At 38.8% G+C, this 23056-nt stretch overlaps 1 protein-coding gene across 1 annotated transcript; it reads left to right on the top strand.

Moving 5' to 3' along the window:
- Positions 1 to 8241: 8241 nt before the first annotated feature.
- On the top strand, positions 8242 to 10818 carry LOC147863189 (uncharacterized). Its single transcript, XM_087321782.1, has 5 exons — positions 8242 to 8709; positions 8935 to 9337; positions 9689 to 9797; positions 9893 to 9931; positions 10020 to 10818. Exons 1-5 carry the CDS (start codon positions 8242 to 8244, stop codon positions 10816 to 10818), a joined length of 1818 nt encoding a protein of 605 aa, XP_087177908.1.
- Positions 10819 to 23056: the final 12238 nt, after the last annotated feature.

Below are 23056 nucleotides of genomic sequence, written 5' to 3'. Positions count from 1 at the left end.
CACCTCCTCATATAATCTCTTTAGAGAGAGGTGTTCTTGACGTCCATTTGGTAGAGGTACTGTCATGATATAGCAAGACTCGAACCCATGACCTTATGTTACACGGGTCGAGCTCTTGACCATTAGACTACATGTTGTAAACGACAATCAACCAACCACATCGTGAAGTGGTAGAGTCACAAATGTAAATAGTATGATTAAATATATATATAATTATATATATAACAGAAAAAACATGATGACTTCTTGGAATGGTCTTTTTCAGATTATATATGGAAAAGCCACAAAATCATGCAACATTCATTACGAGTGGTGGAACTATTATTACTATATTTGTACTACTACTGTCATAAATAACATATTCTCTTTCATAATAATCCTCAAAAAATGAAATGTCTATTCCCTCAAAACCCTACCTTGCCCCTTTCTATCTCATAGAAGCAGAAACATTTTTGAGTGTGTGGGGTACACAGATTTCATTCATCTTCTCTCTGCACACAATATTCAAAGCAACAATACAACTCTCCATCGCTCAACAATTCCGACATCTCCCAGGATGATAACATGATGATCCCTGTATCAAACAAACTGCGACAATGGCTGTGTAATAAAGGATTGAAAGGGTATTTGCAGGTTGCAGATGCCGAACCACACCCATGCGCCGCAGAAAAAGTCCATAAAATCGGCGTAGCCAAAATCACCAACAAACAGGTACGTCGATTTCTTAATCTTATAAGAGAAGGATTTGATGCGATGGAAAACCTTAAGCCAGAAGTGATGCGGTCATATTTCAGTGATTATTCGCCATCGGCCAAAGCCTATCAAACTCAAGGCAAGTCAAGACGAATTCTTTCACGAGGTCACCAAGTTTCTGTTGGAGGTCACATTTGTGAGTCCCCGATTTTATTGTATGCCTAAAAAATGGGCAGGTTTCATAATATCTACATATGAAGGGGGAATATTGAACTGGGGATACTTGATGGGGGAGGCACTCAGGGAGCAGCTCAAAGGGGTTCAAAGAAGCAAACCCATGAAGCCTATATTCGCAAGATGGATTATAGTACTATGCCCGACACCTAGTTCAGAGAGTCGGCGTAGAGGGGCAGCCAGTGCCAAAGACAACATCAAGGACCCAGAGCGAAGTGCCTTGAGAAGAATGGCAGGAACCAGAGCCGACAACTGTCGACACCCAACAATCGGAACCAGATCGACATTCAGAATCCATACTCGAGCAACAACAAGAGCCCATAACGACTCCCTAACCCAACACAATAGTACAGGAGTCGACACCGACTCCGACACCTCCACTTGGTCAAGAACTAGTTTGGAACCCAAACGCAACGCAACAAACGGGGCAGACAAAGCAGAAAGCTCAATGATACCCACAATCGGACAAAGAAGCAGCGACTGCGAAATGATAGAGAGTGGAAACACAATAGAAGCAATCAGAAGAGGAAAGACGTGTCGATTTGAATGACACAGGCTGAGTAGAGAAGGGGAAATCATCATCGATGACTCCTACGGAAGTATTAGGCCTACCCGAACCAACAACACATGAATTGGCAGCCATTATGCAGTTCAGTACATCATATGAACTGGTCGAATGGCTCGCCCAATGTCTGCAGGAAGTTTTGGGGTTGTTAGCCCAAGAACATAAGGATCAGATTATGATCCACAATTCTTTGATCGGAGCTATCGAGCTTGATAACAACAAGAAATTGATCGAATCGGTCGACAAGAGAATGCCAAGAATCAAGGTGAGGCGATTCAAATGCCTCCATTACACACAACACTCGTCGAAGTGCACAGAGAATATGAAAGGGAAAATAGGGCATCCAAACACATGGTTGAAGCATAGAAGAGAGCCACGGCGGCAACAGATCGGCTGCAAGAACAATGTGTAAAAAGCCAAGCCGACAACACCGAATTTTCGGCAAAACTCCGACAAATAGAAGAAAAACTTAAAGAAGCGGAAGATCGGTTCTAGGCACATCAAATGCCTGACGAGTCACAAGAACCTAATCAACAATTACATGAATGACTGAAAGAAGCCGAGAAGAAGATAGAGGACGCGACCACCAGAGCCACCAAAGTGGAACAGAAGGTCACAAAATTAGAAGAGCACATATTGCTCGCTAAAACCGAAATAGGTAAATAGGTAAATGGCGGCAATTGGTCCAACAGTAGGATGAAACCAAACAACAAGAGGAAAAAACGCAAGAGCTGGAGGAGTATACTCGAATACAGGAGGACTATTTCGTGGAGCAATTGTCCGAGAGAGAACTCCAAACAGTTGACACACAGGAGGCACATGAAAAAGAAAAGGAACGCCTAGAGTCGGTGAATGCCGATTTAAGAACAATTTGCACCGAATTGGAAGTCAAATATGAGAAAAAACGACTGGAGTTGCTGGTAGATGAGGTTAAACGGATGCAAGAAGAAGTGTTAATGGTTTTAGGGTTAGGGTAGAGGATGATGATTGATGATGAAGATAGACATGGTGTAATGGTGGAGATGATGAATGGTATGATGGTGAGAGAGAACATGAAGAACAAGACAAGCATTGAGGGGTGGGGGGTGGTGCCTAGAATGGCTCCACCCCCCTCCCAAGGGGGTTCAACGTAAGGGGGGGGGGAGAGAGAGAGAGAGAAATGACAAGAGAGAGATTGAGGGAGAAATGATCATTCTTCATTCATTCCCCATAAGAGGTTAAATAGGTAAAAAAGGGTAGATACACAAGGGTGCAAGCCCCCTTGGTATTCACACCTAGTCACTCACTCACACATCTTTGTATCAACCACACTCACACTTACATTCACACTCATAATCGTATAACATTACACATACATATCAACACATTAAATCTTTCACCCTTACTTAGCACACTTATCAATCACTCGTACATCTCGTACGGTAACAAGAAGGGTCGGCCAAGGCACGCATAGCCGAGTTATGTAAAGAACTAGCCGCGGCACAGTACCAGGTCAGTATGGGCGAAGAAAAAGTTTGACTGATTCTAAAAGCCCACAAGCTCAAAACACTATAGTTGGTAGACGAATCCCTTGACAAAGGATGGAAGACCTGGTCGGCGCAGGTAGCCAAATTGCAACTCTTGCGTGCCGATAGGGATAACATGAAGGCACGGGACGGGGCCAAGGGTTCTTCAAGATAATAGAAGAAGCCATCTCTACAGTGCAGGAAGACATAGCTCGAGACTTGTACGAGTTGGAAGCTTGTCATCGGGAAGAAATAACTCGACTCATGGAGGAATTCGATGCCCATGACATCGACACTTCTGTCAAGCTGGACAACTATGAACGTAACTGATGATGAGAGAGAGGAAAAAGATAGAGAAGAGTAGAGGAAGAGAAAAGAATACTTCAATACACTATTAGGAAACCAATATCATCTTCTTAGACTCTACAAATAACAACCCCAAATAACTCTACTCTAACCTCAATGACAATAATTGAAAATAGTATTTTCTTCTTAACCCTTTGTTCTACTAATCTTCTTCTCACTTCTTCTAGCCTTCTTATTCTTTCTCCCTTCTTGTAGATATTCTCTTCTTACTCCCTCCTTCTCTTGTAGATCTTCTATTCTTCCTTCTTCCTCTTGTAGATATTCTCTTCTACTCCCTCCTCTTGTAGATCTTCTGTTCTTCCTTCCTCCTCTTGTAGATATTCTCTTCTTACTCCCTCCTCTTGTAGATATTCTATTCTTCCTTCCTCCTCTTGTAGATATTCTCTTCCTACTCCTTCCTTCTCTTGTAGATCTTCTATTCTTCGTTCCTCTTCTTGTAGATATTCTCTTCTTACTCCCTCTTTCTCTTGTAGATCTTCTATTCTTCCTTCCTCTTCTTGTAGATATTCTCTTCCTACTCCCTCCTTCTCTTGTAGATCTTCTATTCTTCCTTCCTCTTCTTGTAGATATTCTCTTCTTACTCCCTCCTTCTCTTGTAGATATTCTATTCTTCCTTCCTCCTCATGTAGATATTCTCTTCTTACTCCTTCCTTCTCTTGTAGATCTTCTATTCTTCCTTCCTCTTCTTGTAGATATTCTCTTCTTACTCCCTCCTTCTCTTGTAGATCTTCTATTCTTCCTTCCTCCTCCCAATTGCTAAGAATACCTTCATATTTATAGGTTTTTAGTTGCATTATTCTTGCTTTTTTCTTTTCTTTCTTATGAATCTTTTCTTTTGAAATTTGGATAAGAGATGAAGAAGTTATGAGCTTTTTTCTCTATCTTGCTTTTTCTCCCTTTTTCCTGCGTTTTCTTCTTTTCTCTTTTTTCTTGGTTTTTCTACCTTTGAAAAACGCCCCCATCTTCATATTCCTTCAATTTCATTCTTATTTTAATTTTTGAACTTTTCACATTCTGCTTTATTCTTATACACCTTAGCATCCGATGTACTTACCATGGTCTTTTCTTATGAGCAAAAATTGACTTCACAGTAACCAACGACACCAGACTGCCGAACTTGGCGTACCAGCTGCACAACCACAACCACCACCACAGACAAACAATGTTGACGAAGAGGAGAATAACGTCGACGAGAATGAGAACGATTCCGAACAAGGACATGAAGAAGAACCGTTGTCATGGCGTTTCCATGTCACGATGAGAAAATAACCTTTACCAATTTATATGAGCTTATTCAAATCTTTGTAAAAGGTTATATTGAGTGTGAGGCCTCAATGAGTCTACATCCATTTCATGCACTACATGCACGTCTTGTACCCTCACATGCATCATATGCATGGGGGCACCTATTTAAAGAGGGAAAGGGAAAAGAGTAAGAAAAGAAACATGAGATGAGGAATATTATGGTAATAGGAGGGACAAGCTATATTATTGTACAAGAAATATTTTGTAATCATCTTCAGATATCAATACAAGTTATTTCCATTTCTCCTCTTTCTTTGACAAGAAGCCTGATGCTTACTTCTCGGATTCACGATTTTCTTTCCGTTTGCTCTCATACGTCGAGATTGACGCAACAGTGGTGAACTCGACGTGAACCAGGGAAGTTAAGAGAGATGGAGAACCAACAAGCAATCTCAAAGCCACAGATCAACCAAGAAGCTATTGTGGAGCCACAAATCAACGTAGTGTTACAAATGATTGAAAGAATGATGCAAAGCCAAGAACGTGCAACTACTCTTCAACGAATCGATCATGCTATTGACAAGCTTCTAGAGAAAATAGGTCTCTTTGAAGGGAAAAATATATCTAAATTCTTACAAGTATATGTTACTGAGATGGGTAGCAAAGGGTTAAACCAACATTATGTTCAAATGAATTTTGTGAGGATGGTTGAACTCCCTTTGAGAAATAGAGTCTCGGAACTCGCAACAAGTTCTAATGATTGGGTTGCATTTGAGCAAGCTTTAATAAATGAGTACATGCTTGATGATACAATCCAAGCGTCAAGGAGGAGTTTCTTGGATTGGGTGGATAAAGAGGACAAGAAGATTTCGGTGATGGAGTTGTTGAAAGAGTTTGAAGCTCATTATAATCAATTAACGATGATCAAAAGGAATCTTTTGGAACAAGAGAAGGTCATATTATTTTTGAAGGCATTAGACTGATCCTATCGAGAAAAATTAGTTGCATTCCTTGAAGACTGGACTACACCCACTGGACTAGTGTCTGATTGGAATCGAGTACATGAAGCTTGCAACAGAATCAACAAAAGAACCCAATGGTGTGAGGATCATTTGATTGCCAGAGGTATGAAAGATGAAGTTAAGACAACCATTAGGGACGATACTAGGAGTCTGTCAACTATTTCCAAGGTACCCGAAACAATGATGGACGATCTAATCAAAGGTATAAAAGATCTTTCATTACATGTTGCAAAGCTACAAGAAGAAAAATCCTCACAACCCCAAAAAGATTATGAAAGAAGATGCATATGGTGTGATAGCGTCGACCATTCAAGAGGAGGGTGTGTTAACTATCAAGAAGCGATAGAAAGAGGGGTGACATTCTTCAAAGATGGTAAGATTCATTCGTCTGAAACTCGATTACCTCTCCGAACTAACTTTAGAAGAGGTGGTATGAGAAGGATCATCGAAGATGCGGAAATAACTAGGACACAAGTTGTCTATCAACAAACAACTACAATCATCCATGTTGGTGAAGGAGGATCTGAATCTGAATTTTGGCCATGTATTTTGAAAGCTATAAGAAAGGGTAAAATCGAGCTTGAAAAGTTGAAGTCTGGAGGTGATGTTGTCCGAAGCAAAACTGGTTGGGAAGACCCAGTGGATGGCCTCTCAGCTTTTGCGAAGTTTGCAACAACCCAAGCCCATGAAGTGATCACGGAAAAGAAACGAAAATGGGTGAAAAATGAAGATAACAAGAAGAGGGAGCTAAGAAGCGCTAAAAAAAGGGAGACAGAAAGTCCAAAAATGGTAAGCCCTGACATTGAAAAAGGTAAGGATAAGAAGATTTTGTCGTTCAAATTAGTACCTGATATTGAAGCTTCAACTGATTTAAAAAAAACATTGGAAGAAAGAATTTTAGATAGCAAAGTGGAACTTTTGGGCATAGCCAAAAAAGAATTTCATGATGCAATAATAGATGGAATGAAAAGAAAAGGACAAAGTATTGAAGCCACCGAAAACCCAGGAAGTGAAGTAAAGAAAGCAACGGTGGAAGTCCTCAAAGGTGAACCAAGCTCTTCCATTGTTGGTACACAAGCTATTGCAACGACAACTTTTGAAGAGAAGCCGAAAGAGTTAAAAAGCTACTATGCTAAGAAACATTGGGCAAGAGCAACAATTGAGACACCCATGAAGATTGAAAACCTTGAAGATCCGGTCATGGCCTTAATTGACCACAGCTCAGAAATTAATCTAATTTCTTATGATATTTATAAAAAAGGTGGATGGCCAATGGAAACGAATCATGGGTGGAGGATAAATTCGGCTAATTCAACGACTGAACAACTTCATGGAGCTTGCCCAAACATCAAAGTCAACATTGGAGATATGCCAATGGAGCAATATTTCTTTATCCAAAAGACCTCGTCATACCCAGTCATTCTTGGTCAACCATACATCACATCTTCTAGGATGGAGATGAAGGTGCTTGAAGATGGTTCGACGTATGCTAGGATTCGAAGTACCGATGGTAAAAAAAGTGTTCAATTTCTTACTGTTAGGCAGGAGGATGCTAGAAATAAAGAAGAATTACAAATTAACTCATGTGAGCATGATATATCATCTTATGAGTCGGATTTTTAAATAGGATCATTGATGGGCATGGACACAATGGTCCCAAAACTTTTCTTTCCTAGCAAAAATGTTTTCCAATTAATAAAAAAATCAATACTTTGTCTAATACAATGGATGGATTTACCTGGTACGTTGATGTGGAAAGTCATGCACAAAATAAAGGGAGCAGGAAGATGTTGGATGCATTGTGCACTTTAGGGATGATTGAAAGGGATGACATAATTTTTGGTATGTTTCTTGAATATTCAGATGTGGATACAGTCAAAATATTAGAAAATTGCTTGAATGAGAAAGAATGCGACAAGAGATTTGTTCATGTAAATTTTGTTGATATGTACCTTCATATTGCTGATTTTATTGAAAAAAATGGTTGTATAGCTAATAGTGAAATAGTTGGCAATAACTATCATGAAATGGCTAAAAAGGCAAGTAAAAATAACTATGCAATAAAAGTTAACACTAAATATAAAACAATAGACAAAAAGGTCAAGCCCGTGGCCATGCATCCACCTATGGATGGTACTGAAATGAAAAATAATGTCGCGTATGAGCCAACATTGCGGGATTCTAAGGATATTGGTCATAAGTTTACAAATGCTACTCTAGATCAACTAAAAATTGGTGAGAATGATTTTCTTTTGCCTGTTGAGATACAATGTTTTCGAAATATGATTGCTAGTCATGGGAAAGCATTTGCATTTTAGTCGAGTGAAATTGGTTGTGTAGACCCAATAGTTGTGGAACCAATCATTATATTTACAGTTCCACATATTCCTTGGAATTTAAGGCATATCCCTGTTCCTCGGGCCCAAATACCGTTAGTAATAGCTTGGCTTAAGGAAAAAATAGAAATGGGTATCTTGGAGCCATCAGATGCCCCCCTACTCGAATAAGTGGTTTACTGTACCTAAAAAGAACGGTTCATTAAGGTTCATTCAAGATTTACAGTATGTCAATAGAGTTACTATTCGAAATGTCGGTGTTGGACCGATTGTAGATGCCTTTGCAGAAGCTTTCGCAGGAAGAGCTATATATTCTGTGTGATTTGTATTCAAGATATGATCAATTTCAGCTTGCTATTGATAGTCGTGCTATAACTACTATAAGAACACCAATTGGATTGATGCGAATGTGTACATTGCCTCAAGGTGCTACAAATTCTGTAGCACATATGGTGAGTGCTATGAATAAAAATTTAAGAGATTTTGTGTCAAAAATAACTATTCCGTTTCTAGATGATTTTCCAACTAAAGGATGCTCGATGAATAAGAAGGATGAAAAACTCATGCCGAACGGATGTAGAAAGTTTGTTGCATACCACATTGATGCTTGTGAAAGAACCCTTTCAAGGTTAGAAGAGGTTCATCTTACATTTTCAGGTCAAAAATCTATGTTTGGGGTTCCCGAAGTTCTGATTGTAGGGCACATGTGTGGACCCTACGGAAGAAAGCCATCCCCAATTAAGGTAAATGCAATTCGAAATCTAAAGGATGATTGTAAATCTCTAACAGAAGTGCGTAGGTTTTTGGGTGCTTGTGTGTTTTACTGAATTTGGATTTCACATTTTGCACATGTGGTTGATCCGCTTTATGGGTTGCTTAAGAAGAATTCAAGTTTCCTTTGGACTAATGTACATACAGATGCAATTCGCCAACTAAAGGAAATGTTATTGAATGCCCCTATTTTATAGAAGGCTAGGTATGATAGTGAACACCCCATCATTGTTATTGTGGATACAAGTCCAATCGGGATCGGTTGGGCTGTTAGCCAAGAAGAGAAGGATGGGTTGAGATATGCAGTTCGATTTGGTGCAAAAATCTTAACAGAACGCCAAAGAGTTTACCCACAAATTAAAAGAGAGTTATGGGGTATGTTAACCGCTATTAAAACAGATCATGAATACTTAATTGGTGTTGAAGTTGTGGTTGAAACAGATTGTCGTCCATTGCTAGAAATGATTTCAAGTTGTGAAACATCTGATATAGCTATGCTTAGATGGATAGCTTACATAAAATCACTATGTCCTGAAATCAAGCACATTGCAGGAACAAATAACCCAATTGCCGATATGCTCTCAAGAGCGAGGTTTAAAGGTAAAAATACTATGTTAATGATTGATGAAGAAGATGAGAATTTTGATTTCTTTTCCATAAATTGTAACTTGAAGGGGTCATGTGATTTGGGTTTTCATGTTATTCTTCGTGAATCTGAGTACGAGGGGGAGATGTTACAAATTGGAATATACTTGAGTACTCATTAGAAAGATGGAACATGGTCAAGGGAGCTATTTCATAAAAGAAGAAATAAAGCTTATAAATTTTTTCTTCATGAGGGATATCTTTGGAGACATCCAAAAGTTGTGAAATGGATTCTACAAAGAGTGGTTGGAAGTAGGGAAGAGCAATAGAAACTAATATTTGAATTTTATGATACTTTATGGGCAGGTCATCGTGGAGTTTGGGTCACTTATTTGAAATTAAAAGAGAAGTTTTGGTGGGTTGGAATGTACACTGATGTTGCAGATTATGTACAATCGTGTGAGAACTACCAAATGTATTCGAATATTCGGCATCATGATGGGTTGAAACCTACTTATTCTTTATCTCTACATTATAAATGGGTTGTGGATATTATAATGATGCTTGTAGGGGTTTGACAAATGAGATATCTTGTATTGGCAAGAGAAGGTTTGACAAATCAAGTGGAAGGCCGAGCCCTACGCCAAAAAACCACTTCAGTTGTTTGTAAGTTCCTTCTTGAAGATGTGATATGTAGGTATGTGTGCATTGGGAAGATTCTTGCAGACAGAGGAGAACTAGATTCGAACGAAGCTGAACAGTTTTTTTCAAGAATGGGAATTCGACTATCCTTAACTACGGCATATAACCCTGAAGCTAATGGGAAGGCTGAGCGTGGACATAGCCCTATAGTAAAAGCTTTGGTGAAAGCTTGTGTTGGCGAGATAGCTAACTGGCCTCATCTGTTACCGTATGCACTATGGGTTGACCTCACTACTCGCAGTTCTGTAATTGGCATTATGCCATTAGAATTGATACTTGGTCAAAAGCCAATTATGCCAGTAGAGCAATCGGTATTTTCCTGGGTTTCGTTGCCATGGGTAGATGAAATGAGTAGAGAAGATTTCCTTGCTCTTAGAATAAGACAGCTAGAAAGAAGGGATGAAGATGTTCAAATAGCTACGGAAAGGATTAAACAATGTCGACTACGAAACAAAGAAAGATTTGATAAAACCCATCGCCTTCGACCAAGAAAGCCCCAAGAAGGTGATTGGGTCATAGTTTATGATAGCAGCTTTGATAACCAACATAGTACTTCTCGCAAATTTGCCAAAAGATGGTTCCGGCCATATATCATTAGACAAGTAAATAAAAATGCAACTTATTTCCTAACTGAAATGGATGGAGTTACTTTAAAGTTACCAATTGTAAGAAAGAGAATTAAGTTATTCAAGAGAAGGGAAAATCAAAGCGCTAACTTCCTCAACGAAGATGACATCCATGAAGTTGAAGAAGGAGGCATTCGTTGGTGCATGCCAAAGGATGCGCAGGTCTAGAGGGGGAGGATGTCGTGACGTTTCCATGCCACGATGAGAAAATAACCTCTACCAATTTATATGAGCTTATTCAAATCTTTGTAAAAGGTTATATAGAGTGTGAGGCCTCGATGAGTCTACATGCATTTCATGCACTACATGCATGTCTTGTACCCTCACATGCATCATATGCATGGGGGCACCTATTTAAAGAGGGAAATGGAAAAGAGTGAGAATAAAAACATGAGACGAGGAATATTATGGTAATAAGAGGGACACGCTATATTATTGTACAAGAAATATTTTGTCATCATCTTCAAATATCAATACAAGTTATTTCCGTTTCTCCTCTTTCTTTGACAAGAAGCCCAATGCTTAATTCCCGAACTCACGATTTTCTTTTCGTTTGCTCTCGTACGCCGAGATCGATGCGGCACTGCCGTTGTTCAACATACTCTAGGACGACAAGCATGAACCCTACCCAACAAAGCAAGAGTAAGACATTACCGTGCGTTCGACCGGGCAAGGCCCTCGCCCACGGGCGTGCCAAGTGTTAGCTGGTGAGGGTAAAAGTCAGACAAGTGTGGAAGCGTCATAATCAACAATGTTTGGATGAACACAAAGTCAGGCTGGATCGACAAGGCGGATCGATGAGTTTGCCGACTAAATAAAAATATATAGATACTAGAGTTAGTTAGAAGAGTTTTGGTTAGTTCTTGCCGACAAGGCAAAGTGTAATTCTTTATGAGTCTGTCTCTCAGGTTACCTATTAAAAGGAACCGAGAGCATTGTAACACTATCGTTCTGATTTTAGTTTAATATAGTTATTAATTAGTAAAATTTGTGTTGTGTATTCTGTGAGTAATATTGTTCTGTTCGACTCAATTACAACTATTGTTAAGTATATCAGGCTAAATGAGTCGAACAAGGTATACTTTATCTTAATTTGATAGAACATTCGACACTGTTGTGTTGTCGGTCACAGTAGTCGAGTGTCGACCGAACAACAGTCGCAAAATCTCTATTGGAAGTATTTTTTGTTAGTTTGAGATCATATTGTATGCCAAAGTAGAGGTTTGGATTCATTATCGCCACATATGAAGGAGAAACAATTGATTGGGGGTGCATCACTATAGTCGTGCTTCGGGAACAATTACATGGAGTTCGACAAGGAAAACCCATGAAGCCAATCTTTGCACAGTGGTTAGCGGTATTATGCTCACGGCTAGTCGCCATACAAAGACATTAGACCCTGGAAAGGGAAAAGGGAAAGTCATCCTGGGCATTGCTACAACAGTTGGCAAGAAGAAAGATCTTGACACAACCACAAGAGCAGGGACAAGATGCTCAAGAAACAACAACAACCAAGCACATAAGCACTGATTCAGCCTCCACCCACCAGGGATGAAGAACAACTCCCTTAGACGCAACAAGAAGCCAATTGACCACAAGCAGAAACAAGGAGGGTACTATCACCACGTCCTAAACAGAAAAGTCAAGAAGTGAGTCGGCCGAGAAAACGAACTAAAGTCCGAAAGCAGCAGTCGGCAGAACAACCACAACAAAAAGACGGACCGACAACGACTGTGGAACTAGTTGAATACATTCTGAAAGGCACAATGGAGAAAGGAAAAGCGTTGGAAATATCCCCGAACGAAGTCCTACATAAAAATATGTTTTGTCCAGGGTTGAATACACAAGGTTGCCTATTATGATCGGCATAAAAATGCGCTCTATCTTGAGTTGTTTTTATATTATCTCGTGCAATATGCATCATATCTTGCATATCCCGAAGAAAGTTTTGTACTTCAAAATTCATCATGATGTATATTAACATCAATCAGTGCTTGTGGCTTCAACATAAAAGGATTATATCCCGTCGATGTATGTTTGGAGCTGTTATAAGTAAACTCCAAAATTGGGAGATAATGTTCCCATTTTGTTGGCTTTGCACCAACTTATGCTCGAAGCATGTCCTCAATAATTTGATTTACCTGTTCTATCTGTCCATCAAATTGAGGATTATCAGTGGAGCTCATGCTCAATGTAGTTTCTAACTTTGTAAACACTTGCATCCAAAAGTTGCTAGTAAACTTTGGATCTCGATCACTCACGATATCCATTGTTAACCCATAAAAATAAAAAAACTCATCAACGAATTGGTAAGCCAATTTAGGAGCTATTACCATGGTTTTAGTGGCAATAAATCTGGTTATTTTAGTTATTCTATCAACCACAACCCAGATGGTATCATGGCCTTTTTGGGTGCGAGGAAGGCTAACAATAAAATCCATGGATATACTTTCCCATTTATTGTTAGAAATTTCCAAGGGATGTAAATGTCCAACGACTTTAAGTTGCTCGACTTTGTTAACCAGACACAAGTAACATTTAGTCACATAGCTATGCATATTAGGACACATCCTAGGCCACTAGAATTGAGTGGAGATGAGAATGAGTGTGCAATGTATTCTAGGGTGCCCTGCTGAGGGTGCATCATGACATTCAAAAAGAATTCTCTTTTTGACCTCAGGAAAATCTAAACACAAACCTTCCATTACGATAAAGCAGACCGTTAGCAATGTGGAAGGATTCCTTCGAGGATGTGGTGATGTCTGTTTCAGACTGAACTCTTGCCTAGTATTTCTAAAATAACTAGCATCAGGATACTTTCCTCGAAGGTGATCATAAAGATCTGATGTTATTTCAGTGATGCTAAGCATGTTAACTTCACAGATGCGACATAGTGCATCAGTGATAGTGTTCATAGAACCTTTACGATATCATATGGAAAATCAAACTCTTGGATGAGATCTAACCATCGTGCCTTAAGAACTTTATGGTCTTGTTGGTCATAAAAATATTTCAAGGACTCGTGGCACGTAGTTACCACAAAACGATTTCCATAAAGATAATGGTGCCATGACTTTAGTGCATGAATAACTGCAAATAATTCCTTTTCTTGAATGGTACATTGACATTGAGAAGAATCAAGTTTCTTACTCTCAAATGCCATTGGTTTACCATCTTGATATAATAAAACACCTATAGTACAATCACTTACATCAATTTCAACCTGAAAAGGTTTTGACGGATCTAGTAAAAGGAGTGAAGGAGTCTTGCACACATGGTCCTTGAGTTCCTTAAAGGTGAGGTCTACTATAACATTCCATACTATAGGTTTCATAGACTTATGTGTTTGTCCTTTCAAAAGATCAGTAAATCATCATCAATTAGGAGTAATTGTGAAGAGATTTTTGCAAGATGACCAAACTTCTCAAATATTCCGAAGAGTGGGCCAAAGTTTGACTTTCTCAATGCGAGAAGGATCAATTTCAACTCCTCTTTCGGTTATGAGATGTCCCCGATAAGTAATTGATTTCTTGAAGAACTCACATTTTGAGATCTACGTGTAGAACTCTTTGTCATGCAAGGTTTGTAAAACAAAGCGGATATGTTTAGCATGTTCTTCTAATGTACGACTATAAACTAGAATATCATCCATGAAAATAACAACAAATTTTCCAAGTTGTTCTCAGAAAATGTCATTCATTTATTGTTGAAATGTGGCCATTGGACAAACCAAAAGTCATGACCAAAAACTCATAATGGCCATAACGTGTACGAAATGCCATTTTCCTCACTTATACAAATTTGATGGTAACCTATATGAAGATCAAGTTTTGTAAAATATCGAGCTCCTTAGAGACGATCAATTAGATAATCAGCTTGTGGCAATGGATATGAATTATTGATCATCACTTTATTCAAGCACCGGTAATTAATACACATACACCATGTGCCCTCTTTCTTTTTTACCAAGAGAACATGTGCGCCTCATGAAGATTTACTATAATGTATATAACCCATTTATAAATAGTCCTTGAGTTGCTTAGATACCTCATCCTCTTTGGATCAACTTAAGCGATATAGACCATCATATAGATAACCCATGTGGTAGTTCACTCGGAAAAAACATCACGAACATCATTTAAGATTTCGTCGAGTTGTTGTTCAAAATATGATAAATGATTCGGGGCACTATTTATATTCTAAATGTGAATGTCCGAATCAAGTACACAATAAAATAAAGAAGAACAAGACAACTCATATATTGATGGAGAGGAAACAGTCAAAAGGGATTGTTTTTTAACACATTGAATAAAACGAGTACAATCATTCAGTATATAAAAGTAATTGAATGGTGAACCTAGTCAATAGATAAAGAAGAGCTTTTATTATAAAACCAAGGATAACCCAGTATTACATTAGTGGTACAAAGATTCATATGAGTAAACCCCTCTAGACGTATGAGATGAGGTTCAAGATCAAGTTACTATGGTAACACAAAGGTGTTTTAAAAACCATGGGGGTGACAAATGAATGTCTTTCCCTGATCTCTATATCGATTTTTTCATGGCGGATCCCCGAGGCTCAACCATCTATGTTCATGTCATGAATAGTTTATAGAGGTTGAGCGGACAAGCTCAACCAGATCTGAATCGACTAAATAAGCCAGAACCGGATTAGAGTTCGGAAAGAAGAACCGGATCAAATTGAAATCGGTAAGTCGTTAGAGGTCTATGACTCTAGCCTAGTATGTAGGCATATTTTAGGTAGTCAGTGTTTGATGCTCTGTACGAGTATTAAAGTACTTGTTAGTACTTTAGTCAGTCCTATAAGGGCTTGTATAAATAGTGCTATAAAGCATAGTTGTATGTATAGTCTTTTTGAGTAATTTTAAAATTGAGTTTCATTGTTTTGCTCTAACTTTGTCTCTCCCGTGTATTGTATTCAAGCTTCTATTAAACCTTAATCTCTGTGTTCTGTTGTTAAACACCGGGTCATTTGAAATAGGTAATATGTCGTATTCTCTTTTGGCATAGTTGGCCAGATGTAGAAAAGTACCCTATTTTAGCCTGATATCGAAAATATACGATGCATGCGTACCCCTTTTGCGACTTGATGGTTAAATATAGAACAAAAAAAACCTAGCAATTACTAAATTGTATATGTGTCCACATTCGTGTCAATTTGCATATCATGGAGCACAATTGAAGACTTGGTCCAATATAAAGTTCTAAAATTGGTATCCATATTCAAATTGTAGAGTAAAACTACATAAACCGTAATTATAAATATGTGGTTTTGGGTTTAGGAATAAAGTAGTACCCCACTTGTTGGACGGGTATATCGATAGTTTCATTGTATAATGTCATATAGTTCATGACAATGTAATTGGTAAGAGTAACAATTACGTACGACATTCATTTATACTATGTGGAACCAGTAGACTTGAACCGTAGGTAACTAAAAACCTCTTATTATCAAAAACATTCACCTTTTCATATACAGTCATGCTAACGGAAATAAGAGATTACAATATCATGTTAATATCTCAAACTGAAGAAGAGCATGGTGACCAATTATATGTAAATACAAACAACGGTTCCAATAATGATTAAAAAGGGAAATTATGAACAGGTGAATTTAATTAAACGATAAACAATTACAGATGTTCTCATATACAAATATAATATGAAGTGATGGTGAACATTATGCCTCAAAATCCTCAATTTTTACATTACGCCATCTACATCAATCTATAAGCAAATCAGGCAGAGCAGGCTCCTCTGGCGCTGATTGTTCTAGACTGTTTTCATTCGTGTCATCTCCAAGCTCTCCCGAATCTGAGGTATGGTCAAACTGTGCTACATCTTCCAGGTCCACCAGCTCCCCTGCTTCTTCATCAATTGGTTCCATTGGTTCTCGTGAAGTCATCTGGAACATCTCTGTCTCGTTGATGTGTTTTGCTTCGACTTCTTGATCCTAATCTGGACAGTCCCAGATTCCTGTGATCCTCATTTTGATGAAGTTAACTTGAGCAGGGTCCTTCTCCAATGCAACACAGTTTCTAAACATCTTCAATGCACAAGCTGTCGTTGTACCTAATGGTCGCATGAACACAAACAAGTATATATAAGAAGTAACGTCTTAAACTTGATAGACAAGATTGAAATTAAATATATATATTATACCTGTGCTAGAGAACAAGTCTAGGACCCAATCATCTGGATTCGAGAAGAGCTCTATGAGGCGGTTGATCAATCTTTGAGGTTTTTGATAAGGGTTCACCATACTTTTATCCCCTGACACATGTCTTAATTTTTTGGTTACAGCTGGGCACATGATGTAGTTAACCACGTTACGCTCATTGACATGTGCTCTAGCCTTCTTCTTTGTAATTGAATCATAGTAGCCCACACAAAAATGTTCGACCGCACTAACCATTCGATCGCCAGGGCTACGTGTAATATTTGTTTTGATCCTATAGAGAAAGAAAATCAAGTATTAGAGGTGTAAATGTGTACATATAATAAGAAGTACTGTAATGAGTAAAAGCGAACTATAACGCACCAATGCATGTGTTCAGTGGCATGACAACGGGACTTCAAAGCTGTTGTGACTGACAGTGATTGCCCCATGCTATGAAATATGACTATCCTCCACAAGGGGGCCAATGTCAGTTCTGCGAAATCCTTTACCATTTTCTCGATCTGAGGATACTTGAAAGGCACAACATCATATGTTGATCCCGCAATACAGAAACCATATGGTATGTCAGCTATCAGCAAAGTGTAGTGCCTTCTCGGCAATAGTTCGAGCATCTGGGATACTTCACCATTGAAAACACTATAATGAAGCTGTTTGAAAGGATCAGACCTATGCAAAAAACTCTTTACAGTCTCTGAATCCTCGGGCAGTTCCATTTCCTTCCCTTTGGTCATTCTCTTCTCATATTTCGCACGTTCTAAGTGCGTGATGAAGACCGCTGGAATACCGTCATTATTGTCGTTGTTCTTTTTCGATTTTGATAGTTTCTGCAAGTGTCATTGTTGTTAGCAGGGAACATTACTTTCTAACATATCAACATTCAAAAGACACATACCCATTCTCTAAATACAATAAAATATTCCTCCAATGCCTTGTAGGAAGAAGTTATCGGGCAGGCTTGTTCAACTTCTTCCCATGTCGGTAAACTCAGTTTTCGCATCATCAACTCTTGAATCTTCATGTATACCTTGTGACTGCACAATCAATATGAAATTAGAAATAAGATATTCAAAATAATTGAAGACTTTCATGAAAAGGTATACTATAAACACTTACTTTTGCAAGTCTGTTACCATCTCGTCCAAACTAAATTCCTTGGCGACCACTCGAGATAGCACGGATATTAACAATCTATCATCTTTGATACCTTGTAATGATCTCCAAGGTAAAAGTTTCATGTCCTCTGGTAACTCCTCGATTACCAAATTGTTTTTTCCCTTGGTCTTTGATTTCATCTCAACTTGTGGATCAATTCTTCCCTTTTTTGATCTTTGCCCCTTGACTTCTTTCCGCTCCCACATAGAGAATATTTTGTCTTGGAGATCCCACACCTCTCCGGTCCTAAAAGCTAGTTGAAACCAAGAATCATATTTTCGGAGACCTTCGGATTTCGTACTCTCATCCACTGCAATCCCTACTTCCAATAAACACTGACGTCGCAATCCAGGCCACAATCTTGGACCAAAACGATTCAAGGCATCGAGGTATTCATGATGAAAAAATCTTATCCTCTCTATACATGACATCTTTTGCCTATAATCGTTGTCATTGTTATGGTCCCATGCGAGCAGCTTCACCTCCTCGTGAGTTAGTCCTGCATATACCTTACATTCGGCGTATTTGAAGAACGGCGTGAGAGGATATTCTTTGACAAGCTGTCGTTGAGCTTCGGCCGAATGTGATCCTTCGATTACATAGTATGTGTAATCGTCTGCAGAGCTATACTTGAAATCTGCTACTGTTGGGCATTGTTCTTGATCAACCATTACCAAAAATGGCACCACAGTAGCGTGAGGATTGATTTTCATTTTGCTTTTCAGGTTTTGGACATGGACGGAGTGTGGCTCCCTAATTTCCAAGGGACGTCTTCCAGTCACGGGGTCAATGGGGGGCCTTTGGATAGAAGTAATGGGCAAATGAAATAGCTGGCCCCTGCGCACAAGTTTAGTCTTCACAATATTTTCTCTTATTTTATTTTGTTCTGACGTCAGGACACCAGAAGATAATTGTTCGCCTGGAGCCACGACGTCGACTTGTTGGTCGTCTTCTTCTTCCACGAACTCTAATATTTCTTCTTCTTCTTCTTCGGGTCGTGGTCGTTTAGTATATTTCTTTTGAACATGATTTGTCTTCCTAGACTTTTTCGGTGGAGTTTCTGCTTCACCGGTCATCATCTCTCCTGTCACGTACGGACGAAGAGCTACCGACAAGTTATTTTTCGTTTGCAGGTCTTTACGCAAAACCTTGGGATTGCAAGATTTGGGTACTAGGTTTCCCTCATCAAGTCGCAATCGCCTGTCGCCAACTGAGCTCGAGACGTCGATTAAAATACATGTAGAATCAATGTCTTCGTACTCTAGCTTGGTTACATGCCCGTAATTAAATGTTTTTCCAAGCTGAAGTTTCCCTTCCCCGTCCGATTTTGCCGTTATCAATAACAACACCCCATCCTCCTCGACATAAGAGAGACACCATTCAAGTTCGGGGTAATCCTTATATTTCACCTCAACCGTTTTCTCCTCTTGCGTACTACCTTTGTTGATTTTGGTAGTAGCCACAGATGACTTGGATCCTCCTTCCCCCGTTGAGTCAAATAAATTCTTTTTACTCGTGTCCTTCATGAAGGAGCTAGAATCTCGTTTTGTCGGAGATCGAATCTTCAATCTAAATGAAGGAACTTTTTGTCTGGGTTCACTGAAATTAAAAACGTTGGTGAAAACATAGAAACAATGTACAATTTCATCTAAATCACGCAAATTATCATTTAAATTACGTCAATTTTATGGTCCCATGCGATAGTTTTTTATCGCAAAAACAACATTTTTTCAACCGAAATCCGATGCACTCGGATTTCGGTTGAAGGTCCTGGCTTTCAGAATTGCTTTCCAAGTTCGTTGTACAAAATAAAATAAAATTTCTATGTGTTGAGGAAAGGAATCTTTAAGGAATCTTTAGGAATCTTAAAAAATGTAATGAATATTACTAACCTGACGATTTTCTTTCCCTTGTTCATGGTTCGTGCCGGAGGTAGTGCTATCCACGATGTGCTTCTGAGTGCTCGAAAATTGGCCTGTGCTCTGAGCTCGATGGATTCTTTCACGTGATAATGAAAATGAAATTTCTAACCTCCTTATATAGAAGACTTTAGCATTATTTTTAAAATAAAAAATAATTTTTAATTATTTGTTTTTTAGGAAAATTTCGGAAAATAATATAGTTAATCTAAGTGTTCGGGTAGTTATATAGTTAGGCTTCAGCATTCCTTAATTTTCTCAAAAGAAGGTTTTAGAATACAGTTAGACTCCCTCAAATGTCTTCTTCTACAAGTAGAACATCTCTTTTTTCTATTGCCCCCTTTTCATTGTCAGATAACTCGTATTTCTCAATAGAAGAGTACGACCACAAAAAACATTCGCGGCTTAAACAGAAAAGTGTGGCTCCTAGTACTTCGAATTCTCTGTTTTCAATTGATCCTGTTGATGGCCCTCTTCATGCAAGCTTACAAGTGGACGATTCTTCGTCGATAGATAACAATAGCATTACTATACCTCTAGCATTTAAAAGAGTTCCTCGACAAGTTAGTGAAAAGAGATTTAATTTCTTATGTTCTGATCGTCAACTTCTATGCGACTTGAACAAATCGTGTTGTGCGAATCTCTGTCTATCAACTTATGGAAAGTCAAGGTTACGTGAAACACGACAAAAATACTTGTCGCTTAATGGGGAAGAGCAAGATACATTTCTTCTTGCGCATATGCAACTTAAATTGGATCACAAAGCAGGGCCTAATTCAACGCAAGTTGAATATTTCCTTGGACTATATACCAAGTGTTGTCGAGCAGCTTTTAAAATCACTCATAGCATTGGAAATATGCGGCTGCAACGAGTTCAAGAGCGACTTCTGAAGGGCTCCTGGGTACAGTTCGATCAAAATGGTTCTGGATGTAAGGGTCAAATTGGGCAACAGGCAATTAGGTGGATGGAGGTATATTTTTCAAAACAGTGCGAAGTTATGCCAACGACAGGAAGACTTCATTTGTCAGATAACTTTACTCGAAGGGAAGTTTACCAATCGTACAAGGACGACATGTCTTCCGATGTTGAGCCTTACATACAGTACATGCATTTTAATCGACTATGGAGGTTACAATTTAATAACGTGGTTATCCCACGAAAGGTGCGAATGGGAGTCTGCTCAATATGTGCGAGTTTAAAAAGTATGGCCAAGGGTGGAAAATCAGATGTAGAGATCAAGAATTACAAGAACCTGTTAAAAGAACATCGTGAAAGTCTGGCATTGGAACATACTAAGGCTATGCATCACCGACAAAAAGCGTTTCAATCTCCCGAAAAGTATATGTGCATGATTATTGACGGCATGGATCAAAAGAAAACTTGTTTGCCGCATTTTCAAAGACTCCCCAAGGATATTGGAGATGAGTGTCTCGTGCAAATGCATCTAGGGGGTTGTTTGACATACTGTCAAACTATAAGACCGCAAGTGTTCTTAACTTATCCCAATATCCACAACGACCCTAATCTTACTGTCACTGTCATGCACAAGGTATTGCAATCATGGTCAAGTATACTCCCGCCAGTTCTATATGTGCAACTAGACAACACAGCAAGAGAGAATAAGAACTCAACTGTCTTCAGCTATCTAAGCATGCTAGTAGAGAGGGGCATATTTAAAAAGATAAAGGTTAACTTCTTGTTGGTTGGTCATACCCATGATCACATAGATCAAATGTTCAGTAGGTTCTCAAAGAAACTTGCTCGCTGTAATGCTTTCACACTTCCCACGCTATCCAAATTGATTAGTGAAGCACATACACCAAAGCCTGAAGTACAACACTTGGAAGAAGTATACGACTTTAAACGTTTCTGCATGGATAGTGACAGGACTAAAGGTAGGGTGCTTGCACCTCTTAATAATATAAGTTTCAACCATGTCTTCCTCATAAAACAAAGATCGGCCCACCTGAAGATGACGGTGTTGTTTGCGAAACAATACTCATCTAGTGCACAATGGGAGCCCCAAGAAGGTTGTACGCTCCTTCATATCCCAGATGAACCTCTACATGGTGCACAACAAATGCCATATGATGATCGTAAAAATGTAGCACCAAATAGTACTATTGATGAACAAAGGGCATATTGGTTGAGATGTCTAGCAGAGAAACAAAATAATATTGATCGGACTAAGAAGTATGCCGGTGATGAGGATGTTGAATGGTGGGAGATTTTCTTCACCCATCAACGCACCATTTTAGATAATTACATCGCCGGTTTATGGCCAATCCGTATCCCATTCACATGGAACATTGGGATGACATCAACGATATCTCAGACTCATCACCAACAATCGAATAATATGGAGCTTCATGCTTTAGTTCGGCCACTGCAAAGAGATATTTATGTGGGACCAAGAAAGTCACGTACTGTTGAGGCAAGATGGCAAGGTAATTTGCAAGAACTACAAGTGGGAATGTTGGTTGTAACATTAGCAGGGGACGATACCTTGGGCCATCCATTTTGGATTGCAAAAATTATTGAATTAGTAAGGGATGAAGAAAGTAGTCAGACAAAGTCAATAGTAGTCCATTGGTATCAGACAAATTCAACTGATGCATTTACAGGAAAGTATTCTTTAGAGATGTTTAAGGATGTTGGATGTTCAAGCAGAAAGAGAAGAAGAAAGAATATACCGAGCACGGCTACTCTCGCACTAGACCGTGTTGACATACTAGTATATGACTTCTCATTGACAAAATCAGGTCATCTAAGACAAGCAACTATCAAGATAATAAAGGAGAAAATCCCAAACATGGTGTCAAACGAAATACAGAGAATAACCAGAAGCAATTCTCATAACCACAAAGATGTTGGGTTGGAATTGGATGAGGATAATGCTTTGATTGCCACTGATGATGAGGATGAGACGTCAGAAGGCTCTTCTAGTCCATCAGACATGTCTTAATATATTGGTTTGGTTCAAGTTGGGGATTGTTTTACTACATGATCGGAAACTTTGTAAATTTGTTTTGGATGTAAACTCACGAATATGTATAATTGTAACTGGTAGACATGTTGTACATTATTTTGTAATTTTGGTGATGTATTTTTGGAGGCATTTTACTTATGA

This window comes from Azolla caroliniana, unplaced genomic scaffold, assembly GCF_043228905.1.
Source record: "Azolla caroliniana isolate FFs.n. ecotype wild unplaced genomic scaffold, voAzoCaro1.0.p SCAF_6, whole genome shotgun sequence".
NCBI lineage: Eukaryota > Viridiplantae > Streptophyta > Polypodiopsida > Salviniales > Salviniaceae > Azolla > Azolla caroliniana.
Note: the sequence above shows the minus strand (reverse complement) of the source record. Positions and strands in the feature narration are given on the sequence as shown.